Source organism: Salmo salar, chromosome ssa05 (assembly GCF_905237065.1).
Source record: "Salmo salar chromosome ssa05, Ssal_v3.1, whole genome shotgun sequence".
Classification (NCBI taxonomy): domain Eukaryota; kingdom Metazoa; phylum Chordata; class Actinopteri; order Salmoniformes; family Salmonidae; genus Salmo; species Salmo salar.
Window position 1 is genome coordinate 9,011,261 of NC_059446.1, and position 17,668 is coordinate 9,028,928.

Here is a 17,668-nt window from a genome sequence, read left to right on the forward strand (position 1 = left end):
TAGAACAAGATAGGACAGGATAGGATTGAACAAGATAGGACAGGATAGGATAGGATAGTACAGCAGGACAGGATAGGACAGGATAGAAAAAGATAGGACAGGATAGGACAGGGTGTAACAAGATAGGACAGGATAGGACATGACAGGATAGGACAGGATAGGACAGGATAGGATAGAACAAGATAGGACAGGATAGGATAGAACAAGATAGGACAGGACAGAATAGGACAGGATAGAACAAGATAGGACAGGATAGGATTGAACAAGATAGGACAGGACAGGATAGGACAGGATAGGACAGGATATAACAAGATAGGACAGGACAGAATAGGACAGGATGGGACAGGACAGGATAGAACAAGATAGGACAGGATAGGACAGGATAGGATAGAACAAGATAGAATAGGACAGAATAGGACAGGATAGAACAAGATAGGACAGGATAGGAATGAACAAGATAGGACAGGACAGGATAAGACAGGATAGGACAGGATATAACAAGATAGGACAGGACAGAATAGGACAGGATAGGACAGGATAGGACAGGATAGGACAGGATAGAACAGGATAGAACAAGATAGGACAGGATGGGATAGAACAAGATAGGACAGGATTGGACAGGATAGAACCAGATAGGACAGGACAGAATAGGACAGGATAGGACAGGACAGGATAGGACAGGATAGAACAAGATAGGACAGGATAGGACAGGACAGGATAGGACAGGATAGAACAAGATAGGACAGGATAGGACATCATGGGATAGGACAGGACATGATAGGACAGGATAGAACAAGATAGGACAGGACAGGATAGAACAAGATAGGACAGGATAGCACAAGATAGGACAGGAGAGAATAGGACAGGATAGGACAGGATGGAACCAGATAGGACAGGACAGAATAGGACAGGATAGGACAGGACAGGATAAGACAGGATAGAACAAGATAGGACAGGATAGGACAGGACAGGACAGGATAGGACAGGATAGCACAAGATAGGACAGGAGAGAATAGGACAGGATAGGACAGGATAGGATAGAACAAGATAGGACAGGACAGGATAGAACAAGATAGGACAGGATAGGATAGAACAAGATAGGACAGGACAGGACAGGATAGGACAGGATAGGACAGGATGGGACAGGACATGATAGAACAAGATAGGACAGGATTGGACAGGATAGGATAGAACAAGATAGGACAGGACAGAATAGGACAGAATAGGACAGAATAGGACAGGATAGAACAAGATAGGACAGGATAGGGTTGAACAAGATAGGACAGGATAGGACAGGATTTAACAAGATAGGACAGGACAGAATAGGACAGGACAGGATGGGACAGGACAGGATAGAACAAGATAGGACAGAATAGGACAGCATAGAATAGGACAGGATAGAACAAGATAGGACAGGATAGGATTGAACAAGATAGGACAGGATAGGATAGGATAGTACAGCAGGACAGGATAGGACAGGATAGAAAAAGATAGGACAGGGTAGAACAAGATAGGACAGGATAGGACATGACAGGATAGGACAGGATAGGACAGGATAGGATAGAACAAGATAGGACAGGATAGGATAGAACAAGATAGGACAGGACAGAATAGGACAGGATAGAACAAGATAGGACAGGATAGGATTGAACAAGATAGGACAGGACAGGATAGGACAGGATAGGACAGGATATAACAAGATAGGACAGGACAGAATAGGACAGGATGGGACAGGACAGGATAGAACAAGATAGGACAGGATAGGACAGGATAGGATAGAACAAGATAGAATAGGACAGAATAGGACAGGATAGAACAAGATAGGACAGGATAGGAATGAACAAGATAGGACAGGACAGGATAAGACAGGATAGGACAGGATATAACAAGATAGGACAGGACAGAATAGGACAGGATAGGACAGGATAGGACAGGATAGAACAGGATAGAACAAGATAGGACAGGATGGGATAGAACAAGATAGGACAGGATTGGACAGGATAGAACCAGATAGGACAGGACAGAATAGGACAGGATAGGACAGGACAGGATAGGACAGGATAGAACAAGATAGGACAGGATAGGACAGGACATGATAGGACAGGATAGAACAAGATAGGACAGGATAGGACATCATGGGATAGGACAGGACATGATAGGACAGGATAGAACAAGATAGGACAGGACAGGATAGAACAAGATAGGACAGGATAGCACAAGATAGGACAGGATAGGACAGGATAGAACCAGATAGGACAGGACAGAATAGGACAGGATAGGACAGGACAGGATAAGACAGGATAGAACAAGATAGGACAGGATAGGACAGGACAGGACAGGATAGGACAGGATAGCACAAGATAGGACAGGAGAGAATAGGACAGGATAGGACAGGATAGAACCAGATAGGACAGGACAGAATAGGACAGGATAGGACAGGACAGGATAAGACAGGATAGAACAAGATAGGACAGGATAGGACAGGACAGGACAGGATAGGACAGGATAGGACCGGATAGAACAAGATAGGACAGGATAGGACATGATAGGATAGGACAGGACATGATAGGACAGGATAGAACAAGATAGGACAGGATAGCACAAGATAGGACAGGATAGGACAGGATAAGACAGGACAGGACAGATAGTTGTAGTATCCAACCATCCACTACTGTAGTACTTTGTAAAAATCTGTTCTTAGTATGAGTCTACTGTACATGTAAACAAATGAGAAAGACCTTTCAAAAGAAATAAACAGTAGCTTTATTCTATTAATTTTAATGAGATAATATCAAATAATATCAAAGATAATATTAAACTCCTATTGTTGGGAGTTTGCCCTTGACATTGTTATTCAGCATGATGTCAAACATTAACACTTTTTAATTGAATGAATGTGAGAATGGTTGAATCGTTTAATCGGATGCTGCATCTTTCTGTCCGGTCACTGAAGCTTCTCTAATACTACTGTGAGGAGAAGAGGAGATGGTGTCATGAAGGCTACTGTCACTTCCTGTCATTTGGGTCATTTCATTTCTGATACTGGGAAGTGCGAAAACGGTGATCACACTTGAGTGTGACATTAAAGTTGCCATATAATTGTTTACTCTGACAGGATAATTCAAGACCCCAAGCAAATGTTTTTATTTTCCATGCTAGACGTATTTAACTGTCGCCTTTCGAGATTTGTCCTTTTGTGAAACAGTGCGTGAGTGAGATGCTACCAGGCCCAGATGGATTCATTCTAAAACTCGAATGTGCTTTCTTATAGCTGATTATTCACTATTTTTGAATGTTGAACAAAGCCTGTACCTCTCTGTAACGCATGGAGAATAGATTTTACACTCTGCTAGTAATTAGCCATAATGAGATTGCAAGCATGGAAGAAAGAAAACAAGAGGTGGTTTAATGTTTGGATCAGGTTTTCAGATCTCAACTAGATCCTTGGCACAGAGGATAAGCTCAGGCTTAGATTGACACAATAGGGATTGCCTTGCGTGCAAAGTGTAAAAACAAGAGGAAGAAAAATAATCCTCACTGGATCCAGCCAGATTATAGAGTTTGAATCACCTGTCTACAACAGTTCATGGTCATGCAGAATACTGTCCATCTATCTTAAAGAACGATTTCCTTTTCTCCTGACGTTGATGGATTAAAATATCCCCACAAAGACTTCAGCTCTGTGTAGTCGCCATCTCTCATCAATGACACTTGACAGGTATAGGAAAGTAGGCAGGTTGCATGCCGCCTGGTTTACAAATTCAATGTGCCTCCGGAGCACAAAGAGAAAACGTATCAACACACAATCTTTGTTGAGAAAATACATTTACTATTTACCTTTGAATAATAATTCCTCTGTGTCGACAGGAGAGAGGAATTAGGAATGAAACGGCAGTATGTCAAATGAGCAGCAAATGTCATCTGGGAAGGAGCAAACTTTCTGTTGAACTGATTAAGATCTTCTGAAATAATTATTGAAATGTATGTTTGTGTTAATGTATTTGTTATGTACAGTACCTTATCATTAACAGCCTTTGGATGTAAAAGGTGAGATTGAACAGGTTGAAATATTAAATCAGGTATTTGGTGTTATCTTTTGCATGCCTTATTTATTTTATACGCTTACCAAATATGTGCAATATGGGGACTAATTCTTCTATCTTGATTGTAATAAGCTGGTTTGTTGTGCTGGATTGGTGAAAAGCCAACCAGGTTTGAAATGATGCATGGCCAACTTCAGTCATGGCAATTTATAAAAAAGGTAATTTCCGGAATAACTGGAAAAGGCCCAGGTACTGTAAAACAATGAATTGCTCACTTCTGTGTGTGAGCTTTTGTGTTTTATATCACTTCGTCCACTAAGTACACTTCCTGTTCCTGTTCTCTTGTGTTGCACCAATTTTGCTGCTCAGTTGCAGGGGTCCCCCCGAGTGGAAGAGGTAAAAATATAATTTTTTTAGATTAATAAAATCTAAAAAAATAAGATTTTTATATCCCATTTATTAGAAAATGTGTTTGAAACACTTAGTAGTTGCTTGATAAGAAAATGTAAGCATTTAAGCATTTAAAGCCAAATGATGCAAGCAGATCTAAGCGAAGCCAGTTTAACATGTAGTCTATGCATCTTTCCCTTGTCTGATGTTTTTCATCTTAGTGCATTTTGCTAACCTCACCTTCTGCCCACCGTGAAGAACTATGCCTTGCAACCCTCCTCTACCCCTCCTCTCATCTCTGCATCGCCTCCTCTCCTGCCCGCCCGCTATGACGTTCTCCAACACAAACTTGTGCATCCCTCCTTCCTGCTATTGCCTTCAGTAATTTTGGCCACCACAATTTTTCCTTCCTTTCCCTGCCGCACACTTACCTGTATAAGTTCTGAAGTGTTGGCAAGTTGTGATACTAGATGTGTTTTTATTGTTGTTTTCCGCATTGAGAAAAACAATGTGAGTACTTGCTGTTAGAATATGTTGTGTTTTAATCATTATCTTTTTTTTTTTTTTTATTAGACCCACAAGGCCCCAAAACAGAAGCTTCTCACAAGAAAGGTACTTTATTTTTATTCATCACGGAATAAAGTATGCAAGTCACTCTCTCTCAACGCCACTCAGGCAATCTTCACTTTTAAAGCAAGAAAAAAAAGAACAAAAAAGAAGAAAACCAAGCACATTTAATGTGTTAAAGGGGATACACGTATTTACTGTTAATGCATAATGCTGTGAGCTGTATCAGTCTGCTGATAGTTTGTCTTCAGATTTTTTTTCCTAAGAGATTATTGTCGAACAGCTGGCAATTAAGAAATTAGCTCAAAACATTAGTCCAATATTTCAAGCCTTTATGTTTGCAATTTATGTTGACGTGGTCACTTCTGCCTTTTTACTAATTGTTGTTCTGCACAGTAAAGTGTGAATACAAATTTGAATCATGCACAGGAAAATGTTAGTTCTCGGTTAAAAAAAACCAAGCTTTTTCCCGGACGGTAAGCTTTGCTGTTAAAGTTTTATGATACATGTGTATTATATTCTGATGTGGAGATATGATCCTATTGTGATGATTACAATTAAGGGATAGCTGGTGCTACAGATCATTCCATTCATTTACAGCCTAAAAGACCTCAATGGCTACTTGACCTGTTTTCCTCCTAACAGGACTGCTATACATGACAGGAATTATTAGTAACCTGTCTGCCTTTTTTTTGCTGAAACATTGTGTCTGTATTGTCATTAGAATTAATTACAGAGATTCTTGCTGAGGTTGAAAAGCAACAATCATGGAATGCATTCATTTATTTGTTTTAAATTGAAATTAATCCCTCTATAAATTTAACAACATCAACTGTATTTAAAATCTTCTGTTTTTAAACATAATCCTATTTGTTTGTGCAACTTGCTAAGTGAGATGATTGTATGAATATGGGAAATTGTAAAAGGCTGAATCTGTTATTCATTCTTTTAAATATGCAATATGGACAGCATTACTGGAAGCAGAATGACTTTGATCAACAAAATGTGTGTGTGTGTGTGTGTGTGTGTGTGTGTGTGTGTGTGTGTGTGTGTGTGTGTGTGTGTGTGTGTGTGTGATTCTACTATAGTCAACAGATAGTCCAGGATTTAAAGCTGCTTAACACAGAGAATGACTTGCTCCAGATTTCAGCCATTCAGTTCAACTGATCTACTCTCTTCTCCTGCTATACACACCAACCAAGGAAACAATGTGTTTATCCATAGCTAGCTGTGGATTTAATAGAGTGTGTATACTCCTATTGATGTCTCCCAATTCAATTCATTACTAGGGATTGACTCCATATACAACAACCAAGAAAACAGGATTTTATCCATAACTATACTGAACAGAAATATAAATGCAACATGCTACAATTTCATCAATTTTACTTAGTTACAGTTCATATATATAAGGAAATCAGTCAATTTAAATAAATTATATTTCTAAGTTAAAAAGGTATTAGGTGAACAATAGGTAAGTAAAGAAATAAAAACAACAGTAAAGAAACGGTGAAAAATAACAGTAGCGAGGCTATATACAGGCACCGGTTAGTCAGGCTGATTGAGGTAGTATGTACATGTACAGTAGATATGGTTAAAGTAACTATGCATATATGATGAACAGAGAGTAGCAGTAGCGTAAAAGAGGGGTTGGCGGGTGGTGGGACACAATGCAGATAGCCCGGGTAGCCAATGTGCGGGGGCACCGGTTGGTCGGGCTAATTGAGGTAGTATGTACATGAATGTATAGTTAAAGTGACTATGCATATATGATAAACAGAGAGTAGCAGCAGCGTAAAAAGAGGGTTTGGGGGGGCACACAACGCAAATAGTCCCGGTAGCCATTTGATTACCTGTTCAGGAGTCTTATGGCTTGGGGGTAAAAACTGTTGAGAAGCCTTTTGGTCATAGACTTTGTGTAACAGTATAGCTTCCGTCCCTCTCCTCACCCCAACCTGGGCTTGAACCAGGGACCCTCTGCACACATCAACAACTGACACCCACGAAGCATCGTTACCCATCGCGCCACAAAAGCCACGGCCCTTGCAGAGCAAGGGGAACAACTACTTCAGGTCTCAGAGCGAGTGACGTCACCGATTGAAACGCTATTAGCGCGCACCGCCGCTAACTAACTAGCCATTTCACATCGGTTACATTGCCGCTCCGGTACCGCTTGCCATGCGTTAGTAGAGAAAACAGTCTATGACTTGGGGTCTTTGACAATTTTTAGGGCCTTCATCTGACACCGCCTGGTGTAGAGGTCCTGGAAGGCAGTCAGCTTAGCCCCAGTGATGTACTGGGCCATACGCACTACCCTCTGTAGTGCCTTGCAGTCGGAGGCCGAGCAGTTGCCATACCAGGCAGTGATGAAACCAGTCAGGATGCTCTCGATGGTGCAGCTGTAGAACCTTTTGAGGTGGATGGATTATCTTGGCTAAAGAGAAACTCTCACTGACAGGGGTGTTATCCAATTTGTGAACAAAATTTAAGAGAAATAAGCTTGGAAATGTATGTGATCTTTATATCACCTCATGAAACATGGCATCAACACTTTACATGTTGCGTTTATACAGTATTTATGTTCAGTATCGATATGGATTTGAAATACTGTGTACAAACTTGAACCATATTTTCTCGTCACGATAGCGACCGACAAGCTTTTTTATATAAGTTAAAACCAAACCTGCTCTAGTGTTTACTGAGCCTAAACAAAGTGCAATCACCTTACTTGTAATTTATTGAATCAAGCTGAGCTGCCCTGTTTCACCATATCACATGATCAGTTTAGAATGCCCTGTTTCACCATATCACATGATCAGTTTAGAATGCCCTGTTTCACCATATCACATGATCAGTTTAGAATACCCTGTTTCACCATATCACATCACATGGTCAGTTTAGAATGCCCTGTTTCACCACATCACATCACATGATTGGTTTAGAATGCCCTGTTTCATCACATCACATGATCAGTTTAGAATGCCCTGTTTCATCACATCACATGATCAGTTTAGAATGCCCTGTTTCACCATATCACATCACATGATCAGTTTAGAATGCCCTGTTTCATCACATCACATGATCAGTTTAGAATGCCCTGTTTCACCATATCACATCACATGATCAGTTTAGAATGCCCTGTTTCATCACATCACATGGTCAGTTTAGAATGCCCTGTTTCACCATATCACATCACATGGTCAGTTTAGAATGCCCTGTTTCACCATATCACATCACATGATCAGTTTAGAATGCCCTGTTTCACCATATCACATCACATGATCAGTTTAGAATGCCCTGTTTCATCATATCACATCACATGGTCATTTTAGAATGCCCTGTTTCATCACATCACATGGTCAGTTTAGAATGCCCTGTTTCAACATATCACATCACATGGTCAGTTTAGAATGCCCTGTTTCATCACATCACATGGTCAGTTTAGAATGCCCTGTTTCACCATATCACATCACATGATCAGTTTAGAATGCCCTGTTTCACCATATCACATCACATGGTCAGTTTAGAATGCCCTGTTTCAACATATCACATCACATGATTGGTTTAGAATGCCCTGTTTCACCATATCACATCACATGATCAGTTTAGAATGCCCTGTTTCACCATATCACATCACATGATCAGTTTAGAATGCCCTGTTTCACCATATCACATGGTCAGTTTAGAATGCCCTGTTTCACCATATCACATCACATGATCAGTTTAGAATGCCCTGTTTCACCATATCACATCACATGGTCAGTTTAGAATGCCCTGTTTCAACATATCACATCACATGATTGGTTTAGAATGCCCTGTTTCACCATATCACATCACATGATCAGTTTAGAATGCCCTGTTTCACCATATCACATCACATGATCAGTTTAGAATGCCCTGTTTCACCATATCATATGGTCAGTTTAGAATGCCCTGTTTCATCACATCACATGGTCAGTTTAGAATGCCTTGTTTCATCATATCACATGATCAGTTTAGAATGCCCTGTTTCACCATATCACATGATCAGTTTAGAATGCCCTGTTTCATCACATCACATGGTCAGTTTAGAATGCCCTGTTTCACCATATCACATCACATGATCAGTTTAGAATGCCCTGTTTCATCACATCACATGGTCAGTTTAGAATGCCCTGTTTCATCATATCACATGGTCAGTTTAGAATGCCCTGTTTCACCATATCACATCACATGATCAGTTTAGAATGCCCTGTTTCACCATATCACATCACATGGTCAGTTTAGAATGACCTGTTTCACCATATCACATCACATGATTGGTTTAGAATGCCCTGTTTCACCATATCACATCACATGATCAGTTTAGAATGCCCTGTTTCACCATATCACATGATCAGTTTAGAATGCCCTGTTTCATCACATCACATGGTCAGTTTAGAATACCCTGTTTCATCATATCACATGGTCAGTTTAGAATGCCCTGTTTCATCATATCACATCACATGATCAGTTTAGAATACCCTGTTTCATCATGTCACATGGTCAGTTTAGAATGCCCTGTTTCATCATATCACATCACATGATCAGTTTAGAATACCCTGTTTCACCATATCACATGGTCAGTTTAGAATGCCCTGTTTCATCATATCACATCACATGATCAGTTTAGAATACCCTGTTTCATCATGTCACATGGTCAGTTTAGAATGCCCTGTTTCATCATATCACATCACATGATCAGTTTAGAAGGCGTGAGAGGCTGGAGGGAAAGGAGAGGAGATCTCGTTCAGCACAAACATTCACGTCAATTGTAGATCCTATTAGTAGACAGATACTCTGATAGATGATGCCTATTAGGTTAAACACATGGAATTACAAAATGAAGTAAAAATATTGGGACCACTTAATGGCAGTTTGTGGCCAGTATATTTAAGTAAGATTTATACAAGACTGATTCACATGTTATTTGATGTAGTTAATGAAACGTGTATTGAAGTATCTGGTATTTTCAAACACTTTTTTCGGTTTATTTGAGTATTTTCAAATACACAGCCCAAGCAAGTACTTTTATTTGAGTATTTGAATGCTTATTTGTAAAAACCAAATAGTCTACCAAATTGTATTTGAGAGTATTTTCAAATACTTATTTCAAATACTATTTTCATATACCCGGGTTAAATGCATGGGCGTGTATTTGAGTTAGTGTATTTGAGTACTTTCAAATATTTTCCCAGTGTGTTTCCAAAATACATTAAAATATTACAATAAAATATATCTGAATATGTATGTAAAAGTAATTGAGATATTTGAAATAGTATTTGAACCCTGGTCTGGTAGGTATAGCCCACAGTTAATTACTGCTGTTTGATGTCAAAATTGTTGGAAATATTCAACTAAAGCAGATTGATACTATGGCATAGAGTGCACTGGTCCCTGTCTGGTTAGTATGTGACATCACGGGTATTAAAAACCATTAGAACCAGTTCAATATCACCAGTCCACTAGTCCAATATCAACTGAAATGACCACAGCTTCATTTGATTTGCCCTCTCAACAGAGTGCTTGCCCGTACTCAGTTGATTGCTTCAGCCGATGACTGATACAGCGGTGCTCAGTATCATGGTACCCCTAACCTCCCTGACGCTCTTGTTTTCACTCTCAAGATGATTAAAACACTAAGCAAAGAGCGAACGTCACGACGTCTGCTAAAATCATTGACTGATCCATTTTATGCCTTCCGTCACACTCCGTACCAGCTCCATGCAGTACACCTCGCTCTTGGGCTATGTCTCAAATGGCACCCTATTCCCTATATAGTGCACTACTTTGACCAGAGCCCTATGGGCCCTGGTGAAAGTAGTGCACTATATATGGAATAGGGTGCCATTTGGGATGAAGCCCTCTCTCTCTCTCTGGCTCTCTCTCTCTCGCTCTCTCTCTCGCTCTCTCTCTCTGGCTCTCACTGTAATCCACTGGAATAATACCCTAGTCAACTGTTCTGCGTTCGGTATCCCGAGCCACGGCCTGGCTATTGATTAATGTCCTTCTGGAGTCACACTGCTCCAAGCCTGTCATGTCCTCCCATCTGGCCCAGCTAACCCAGGGCCCAGGAAAAGGCTCTGGTAATTTAGTCACCTGTCATTACTTATAGGCATGTGACATAGCAAACTCTGAGTATCTAGGCTCTTATCTGTACTGGCCATCAGTGCTAGCCATCAAGAGCTTTCAGGGGGACTCCCAAATGGCTTCCTATTCCCTGTATAGTGTACTGCTTTTGACCAGGGTCCGCATAGAGCTCTCGTCAAAAGTTGTGTTCTATTGGAATAGGGTGCAATTTTATATGCATCTTCAGGGCCTCCATCCAGCTAGCTAGCTGCCCACTATATGCAGCTTCAGGGCCTCCATCTAGCTAGCTAGCTGCCCACTGATATGCAGCTTCATGGCCTCCATCCAGCTAGCTAGCTGCCCACTATATGCAGCTTCAGGGCCTCCATCCAGCTAGCTAGCTGCCCACTATATGCATCTTCAGGGCCTCCATCCAGCTAGCTAGCTGCCCACTATATGCAGCTTCAGGGCCTCCATCTACCTAGCTATCTGCCCACTATATGCAGCTTCAGGGCCTCCATCCAGCTAGCTAGCTGCCCACTGATATGCAGCTTCATGGCCTCCATCCAGCTAGCTAGCTGCCCACTATATGCAGCTTCAGGGCCTCCATCCAGCTAGCTAGCTGCCCACTGATATGCAGCTTCAGGGCCTCCATCTAGCTAGCTAGCTGCCCACTATATGCAGCTTCATGGCCTCCATCTAGCTAGCTAGCTGTCTACTATATGCAGCTTCAGGGCCTCCATCTAGCTAGCTAGCTGTCTACTATATGCAGCTTCAGGGCCTCCATCCATCCAGCTAGCTGCCCACTATATGCAGCTTCAGGGCCTCCATCCAACTAACTAGCTGCCCACTGAATTCAAATACATTTCATCTAAATAATGAGACATTGAGAGCAACCCCCCCCGCGCATGGAACCTGTCAGGGATGTCCTATCATGCCATTCCATTTCTCCTAAAAGCCTCCTCCTGAATGCCAGCCAGCTCAGAAAAGTTTCTCCTTGTAAGTGCACGATGTTAAAGCGGTGAATGTGATGCATGGTGGGAGAATGTATTTGCGTGGTGGGAGAATGTTTGTAAGATGGAACAACCATTTCTCATGTTGCACAGTCCAATTAAAATGTGACTGAAATATTATCTATGCTGCAGATTGCTGTTGTTGATTTCTCATGAAGCCTATCAACAAGGCTTTATTGTTCTTCCAAAGACTGTTTATTATGCACAGGGGAAGGATGAAGACTGTTTTCATATATATATACAGTATATATACAGTATGTTTACAGTATGTATACAGTATGTATCACAAATCAAATTAAGCAAAACAGCTACTCTACTTCAACATACTGTGGGTTTACCACCAGTATTGTTTCTTCCTTGTTGATTCAGGTATTTGATCTCAGTTTGCCCATCTCTAATACATCTCTAATACATCTCTAGTGTTATTCATGACGCTTTGACAATACCAATGCCCCTCTGCCTCTATCAGCTGTGGTGTCTCCACATAATGAAAAAACAGCTTAGGCAATAACGCTATAACCTCTCTCTCTATCTCTCTCTCTCTCTCTCTCTCTCTCTCTCTCCAGCTTGTAGGTATAAAATGAGTTGAGCATTTGTGGAATATATATTAGCTCAATAAAACCTAAAACCGCTTGGCCAACACTGTATAGGTACCAGGCTTAAAGCTAGATAAATATTTAATGCCTGGAAGCCATTGTATTTCTGCTGATGGCAGCTCGATTGTGAAGTGGTCCATTATAATGTTTGTTTTTTATTCATATAAAAAAATGTTAAGGCACACTTACATTCTCTCACTCGCTCTTTCTCTCTCTATCTCTCTCTCTCTGTTTCTCTCTCTCTGTTTCTCTCAAATTCAAATTCTGTCACGTCCTGACCACAATAAGTTGTTATTTTCTATGGTAGAGTGGTCAGGGCGTGACAAGGGTTGTTGATGTGTTTTTGTGTTCTGTTTTCTATTTCTATGTTGTAGTTCTAGTTTGTCTATTTCTATGTTGGGGTTTATTGGGTTGACCTCCAATTGGAGGTAGCTGGTCCTTGTTGCCTCTAATTGGAGGTCATATTTAGCAGGGGTGTTTCTTCATGTTGTTTGTGGGTGATTATCTTGTGAGTAGTGTGTAATCCTCTTTGCGTCACGGGTTGTTGTTTTTGTTAGTTAAAGTATTTATGTATTGCATCACGTTTCACGGTTAAAATAAATATGTGGAACACAAACTCTGCATCGTGGTCCGCTCCTTATAACAGCCGTGACAGAATCACCCACCATAAAAGGACCAAGCAGCGTGCCCAGGAGGAGCAGGGATCCTGGGCCAGGGAAAGGGGTGAATGGAGGACGTCCTGGACATGGGAGGAGGTAATGGCAGGGGACAAGACCCTGCCATGGAAGGAGGTGGAGACAGCAAGGGAGGAGAGCGACATTACGAGGAGCTAGCCCAACGAAGGAAGCACGAGAAGCAGCACCCAAAACTTTTTTTGGGGGGGCACACGGGCAGATTGGCTGGGGCGGTTTTAAGACCTGAGCCAACTCCCTGTGCTTACCGTGGGGAGCGAGTGACCGAGCAAGCACCTTGTTATGCGATGGTGCGCACTGTGTCGCCAGTGCGCACTCACAGCTCGGTGCGCTCGGTGCAAGCTCCTCACCATTGCCGTGCGAGTGTTGGCCGTCAGCCAGGTAGAAGGGCGCCGGTTCAGCGTATCTGGTCTCCAGTGCGTCTCTTCGGTCCAGGTTATCCTGCGCCTGCTCTACGCACAGTAACCCCCTTTCAACAGCACAGCCCAGTACGTCCTGTTCCTGCTCCCCGCACTAGCCCTGAGGTGCGTGTTACTGGTCTGGTGCCTCCTAAGCCAGTCCCACGCATCAGGCCTCCAGTGCGCCTGCACAGTCCAGTACGTCCTGTCCCTGCTCCCCGCACTAGCCCTGAGGTGCGTGTTACTAGTCTGGCGCCTCCTAAGCCAGTCCCACGCATCAGGCCTCCAGTGCACCTGCACAGTCCAGTACGTCCTGTTCCTGCTCCCCGCACTCGCCCAGAGGTGCGTGTTACTAGTCTGGCGCCTCCTATGCCAGCCCCACGCATCAGGCCTCCAGTGCGCATCCATAACCCGCTACAGCCAGTGCCTTCTGTGTGCACTCGGCCATTAGTGCGTCTTCCCAGTCCGGTGAAACCGATTCCTGCTCCACGCACTCTCCCTCCAGTGCGCATCCATAACCAGGTACAGCCAGTGCCTGCTGTGAGCACTCGGCCCCCAACGACGTTCCTCAACCCGGAGCCTCCAGCGGTGGTCTGCAGCCCGGAGCCTCCAGCGGTGGTCTGCAGCCCAGAGTCTTCAGCAGCGGCTTTTAGCCCAGAGTCTTCAGCGGCGGTTGGCGGCCCGAAGCCTCCGACGATGATCCATGGTCTGGTTCCTCCGGACAAACAAGCGGGGGAATCAGCGGGCGGTGGGGGTACTACGCCCGGAACCAGAGCCGCCGCCATAGATATTTTTCACCCACCCTACCCTCCCTTTGTGTTTTGTGTTTTTGTTTTGGTTTGTTTTTTTGGGGGGGGGGGTTGTGTTTTTTTTGTGTTTGCATTTGGAGTCTGCACCTTTGGGGGGGGTACTGTCACGTCCTGACCATAATAAGTTGTTATTTTCTATGGTAGAATGGTCAGGGCGTGACAGGGGTTGTTGATGTGTTTTTGTGTTCTGTTTTCTATTTCTATGTTGTAGTTCTAGTTTGTCTATTTCTATGTTGGGGTTTATTGGGTTGACCTCCAATTGGAGGCAGCTGGTCCTCATTGCCTCTAATTGGAGGTAATATTTAGTAGGGGTGTTTCTTCATGTTGTTTGTGGGTGATTATCTTGTGAGTAGTGTGTAATCCTCTTTGCGTCACGGTTTGTTGTTTTTGTTAGTTCAAGTATTTATGTATTGCATCACGTTTTGCGGTTAAAATAAATATGTGGAACACAAACGCTGCATCTTGGTTCGCTCCTTATAACAGCCATGACAAATTCAAGTTCAAGAAGCTTTATTGGCATGAACAAACATTGTGTCAATATTGCCAAAGCAACAATGTATAGAGAATAAATTGTAATAAAATTATAAAGAATAATAATATGAAATGGTAGTAAATAATAATACAAAGAAAAAAATAACAACGAAATGATAACAGTCAATAGTGGAAATATAAAAGACTAAACATGGAACCTTAGAACTAACTGTCATCTTCAACTTTACATCACCACTACCATCATCATTACTACCACTACCATCATCATTACTACCACTACCATCATCATTACTACCACTACCATCATTATTACTACCACTAACATCATCAGTACTACCACTACCATCATTACTACCACTACCATCATCATTACTACTACCATCATCATTACTACCACTACCATCATCAGTACTACCACTACCATCATCATTACTACCACTACCATCATTACTACCACTACCATCATCATTACTACCACTATCATCATCACTACCACTACCATCATCATTACTACCACTACCATCATCATTACTACCACTACATCATCAGTACTACCACTACCATCATCATTACTACCACTACCATCATTACTACCACTATCATCATCACTACCACTACCATCATCATTACTACCACTACCATCATCATTACTACCACTACCATCATCATTACTACCACTACCATCATCAGTACTACCATCATCATTACTACCACTATCATCATCACTACCACTATCATCATCAGTACTACTACTACCATCATCAGTACTACTACTACCATCATCACTACCACTATCATCATCAGTACTACAACTACCATCATTACTACTACTACCATCATCAGTACTACCACTATCATCATCAGTACTACAACTACCATCATTACTACTACTACCATCATCAGTACTACTACTACCATCATCATCACTACCACTATCATCATCAGTACTACAACCAGCATCATTACTACTACTACCATCATCATTACTACTACCACTACCATCATCAGTACTACAAATACCATCATCATTACTACTACCACTACCATCATCATTACTACCACTACCATCATCATTACTACCACAACCATCATCAGTACTACCACTACCATCATTACTACCACTATCATCATCACTACCACTACCATCATCATTACTACCACTACCATCATCATTACTACCACTACCATCATCATTACTACCACAACCATCATCAGTACTACCACTACCATCATCATTACTACCACTACCATCATCATTACTACCACTACCATCATCAGTACTACACTACCATCATCATTACTACCACTACCATCATCATTACTACCACTACCATCATCATTACTACCACTACCATCATCAGTACTACCATCATCATTACTACCACTATCATCATCACTACCACTATCATCATCAGTACTACTACTACCATCATCACTACTACTACCATCATCAGTACTACCACTATCATCATCACTACCACTATCATCATCAGTACTACAACTACCATCATTACTACTACTACCATCATCATTACTACCACTACCATCATCAGTACTACCACTACCATCATCAGTACTACCACTACCATCATCATTACTACCACTACCATCATCATTACTACCACTACCATCATCAGTACTACCACTACCATCATTACTACCACTATCATCATCACTACCATCATCATTACTACCACTACCATCATCATTACTACCACTACCATCATCAGTACTACACTACCATCATCATTACTACCACTACCATCATCATTACTACCACTACCATCATCATTACTGCCACTACCATCATCAGTACTACCATCATCATTACTACCACTATCATCATCACTACCACTATCATCATCAGTACTACTACTACCATCATCACTACTACTACCATCATCAGTACTACCACTATCATCATCACTACCACTGTCATCATCAGTACTACAACTACCATCATTACTACTACTACCATCATCAGTACTACTACTACCATCATCATTACTACCACTACCATCATCAGTACTACCATTACCATCATCAGTACTACCACTACCATCATCATTACTACAACTACCATCATCAGTACTACAACTACCATCATTACTACAACTACCATCATCAGTACTACTACTACCATCATCATTACTACAACTACCATCATCTGTACTACTACTACCATCATCATTACTACAACTACCATCATCAGTACTACTACTACCATCATCATTACTACAACTACCATCATTACTACAACTACCATCATCAGTACTACTACTACCATCATCAGTACTACTACTACCATCATCAGTACTACCACTACCATCATCATTAAACTGCTGTCACTACCATCATCAGTACTACTACTACCATCATCATTACTACAACTACCATCATCATTACTACCACTACCATCATCACTACTACAACTACCATCATCAGTACTACTACTACCATCAACAGTACTACTACTACCATCATCAGTACTACTACCACCATCATCAGTACTACTACCATCATCAGTACTACTACTACCATCATCAGTACTACACTACCATCATCAGTACTACAAATACCA

At 41.7% G+C, this 17,668-nt stretch overlaps 1 protein-coding gene across 6 annotated transcripts in view; it reads left to right on the plus strand.

Moving 5' to 3' along the window:
• Positions 1–17,668, plus strand: part of LOC106604187 (glycine receptor subunit alphaZ1) — a 111,391-nt gene that overhangs the window by 36,647 nt on the left and 57,076 nt on the right. For 2 of the 6 annotated variants that reach the window (XM_045717859.1, XM_045717860.1), the window contains 2 exons: positions 4,413–4,439; positions 5,007–5,045. The exons of 2 other annotated variants lie outside the window; for them this stretch is intronic. In XM_045717859.1, coding sequence (XP_045573815.1) covers positions 4,413–4,439; positions 5,007–5,045 — 66 coding nt within the window. The remainder of the gene's footprint in view (positions 1–4,412; positions 4,440–5,006; positions 5,046–17,668) is intronic. 2 more of the 6 variants (XM_045717862.1, XM_045717863.1) reach the window with 1 other exon arrangement.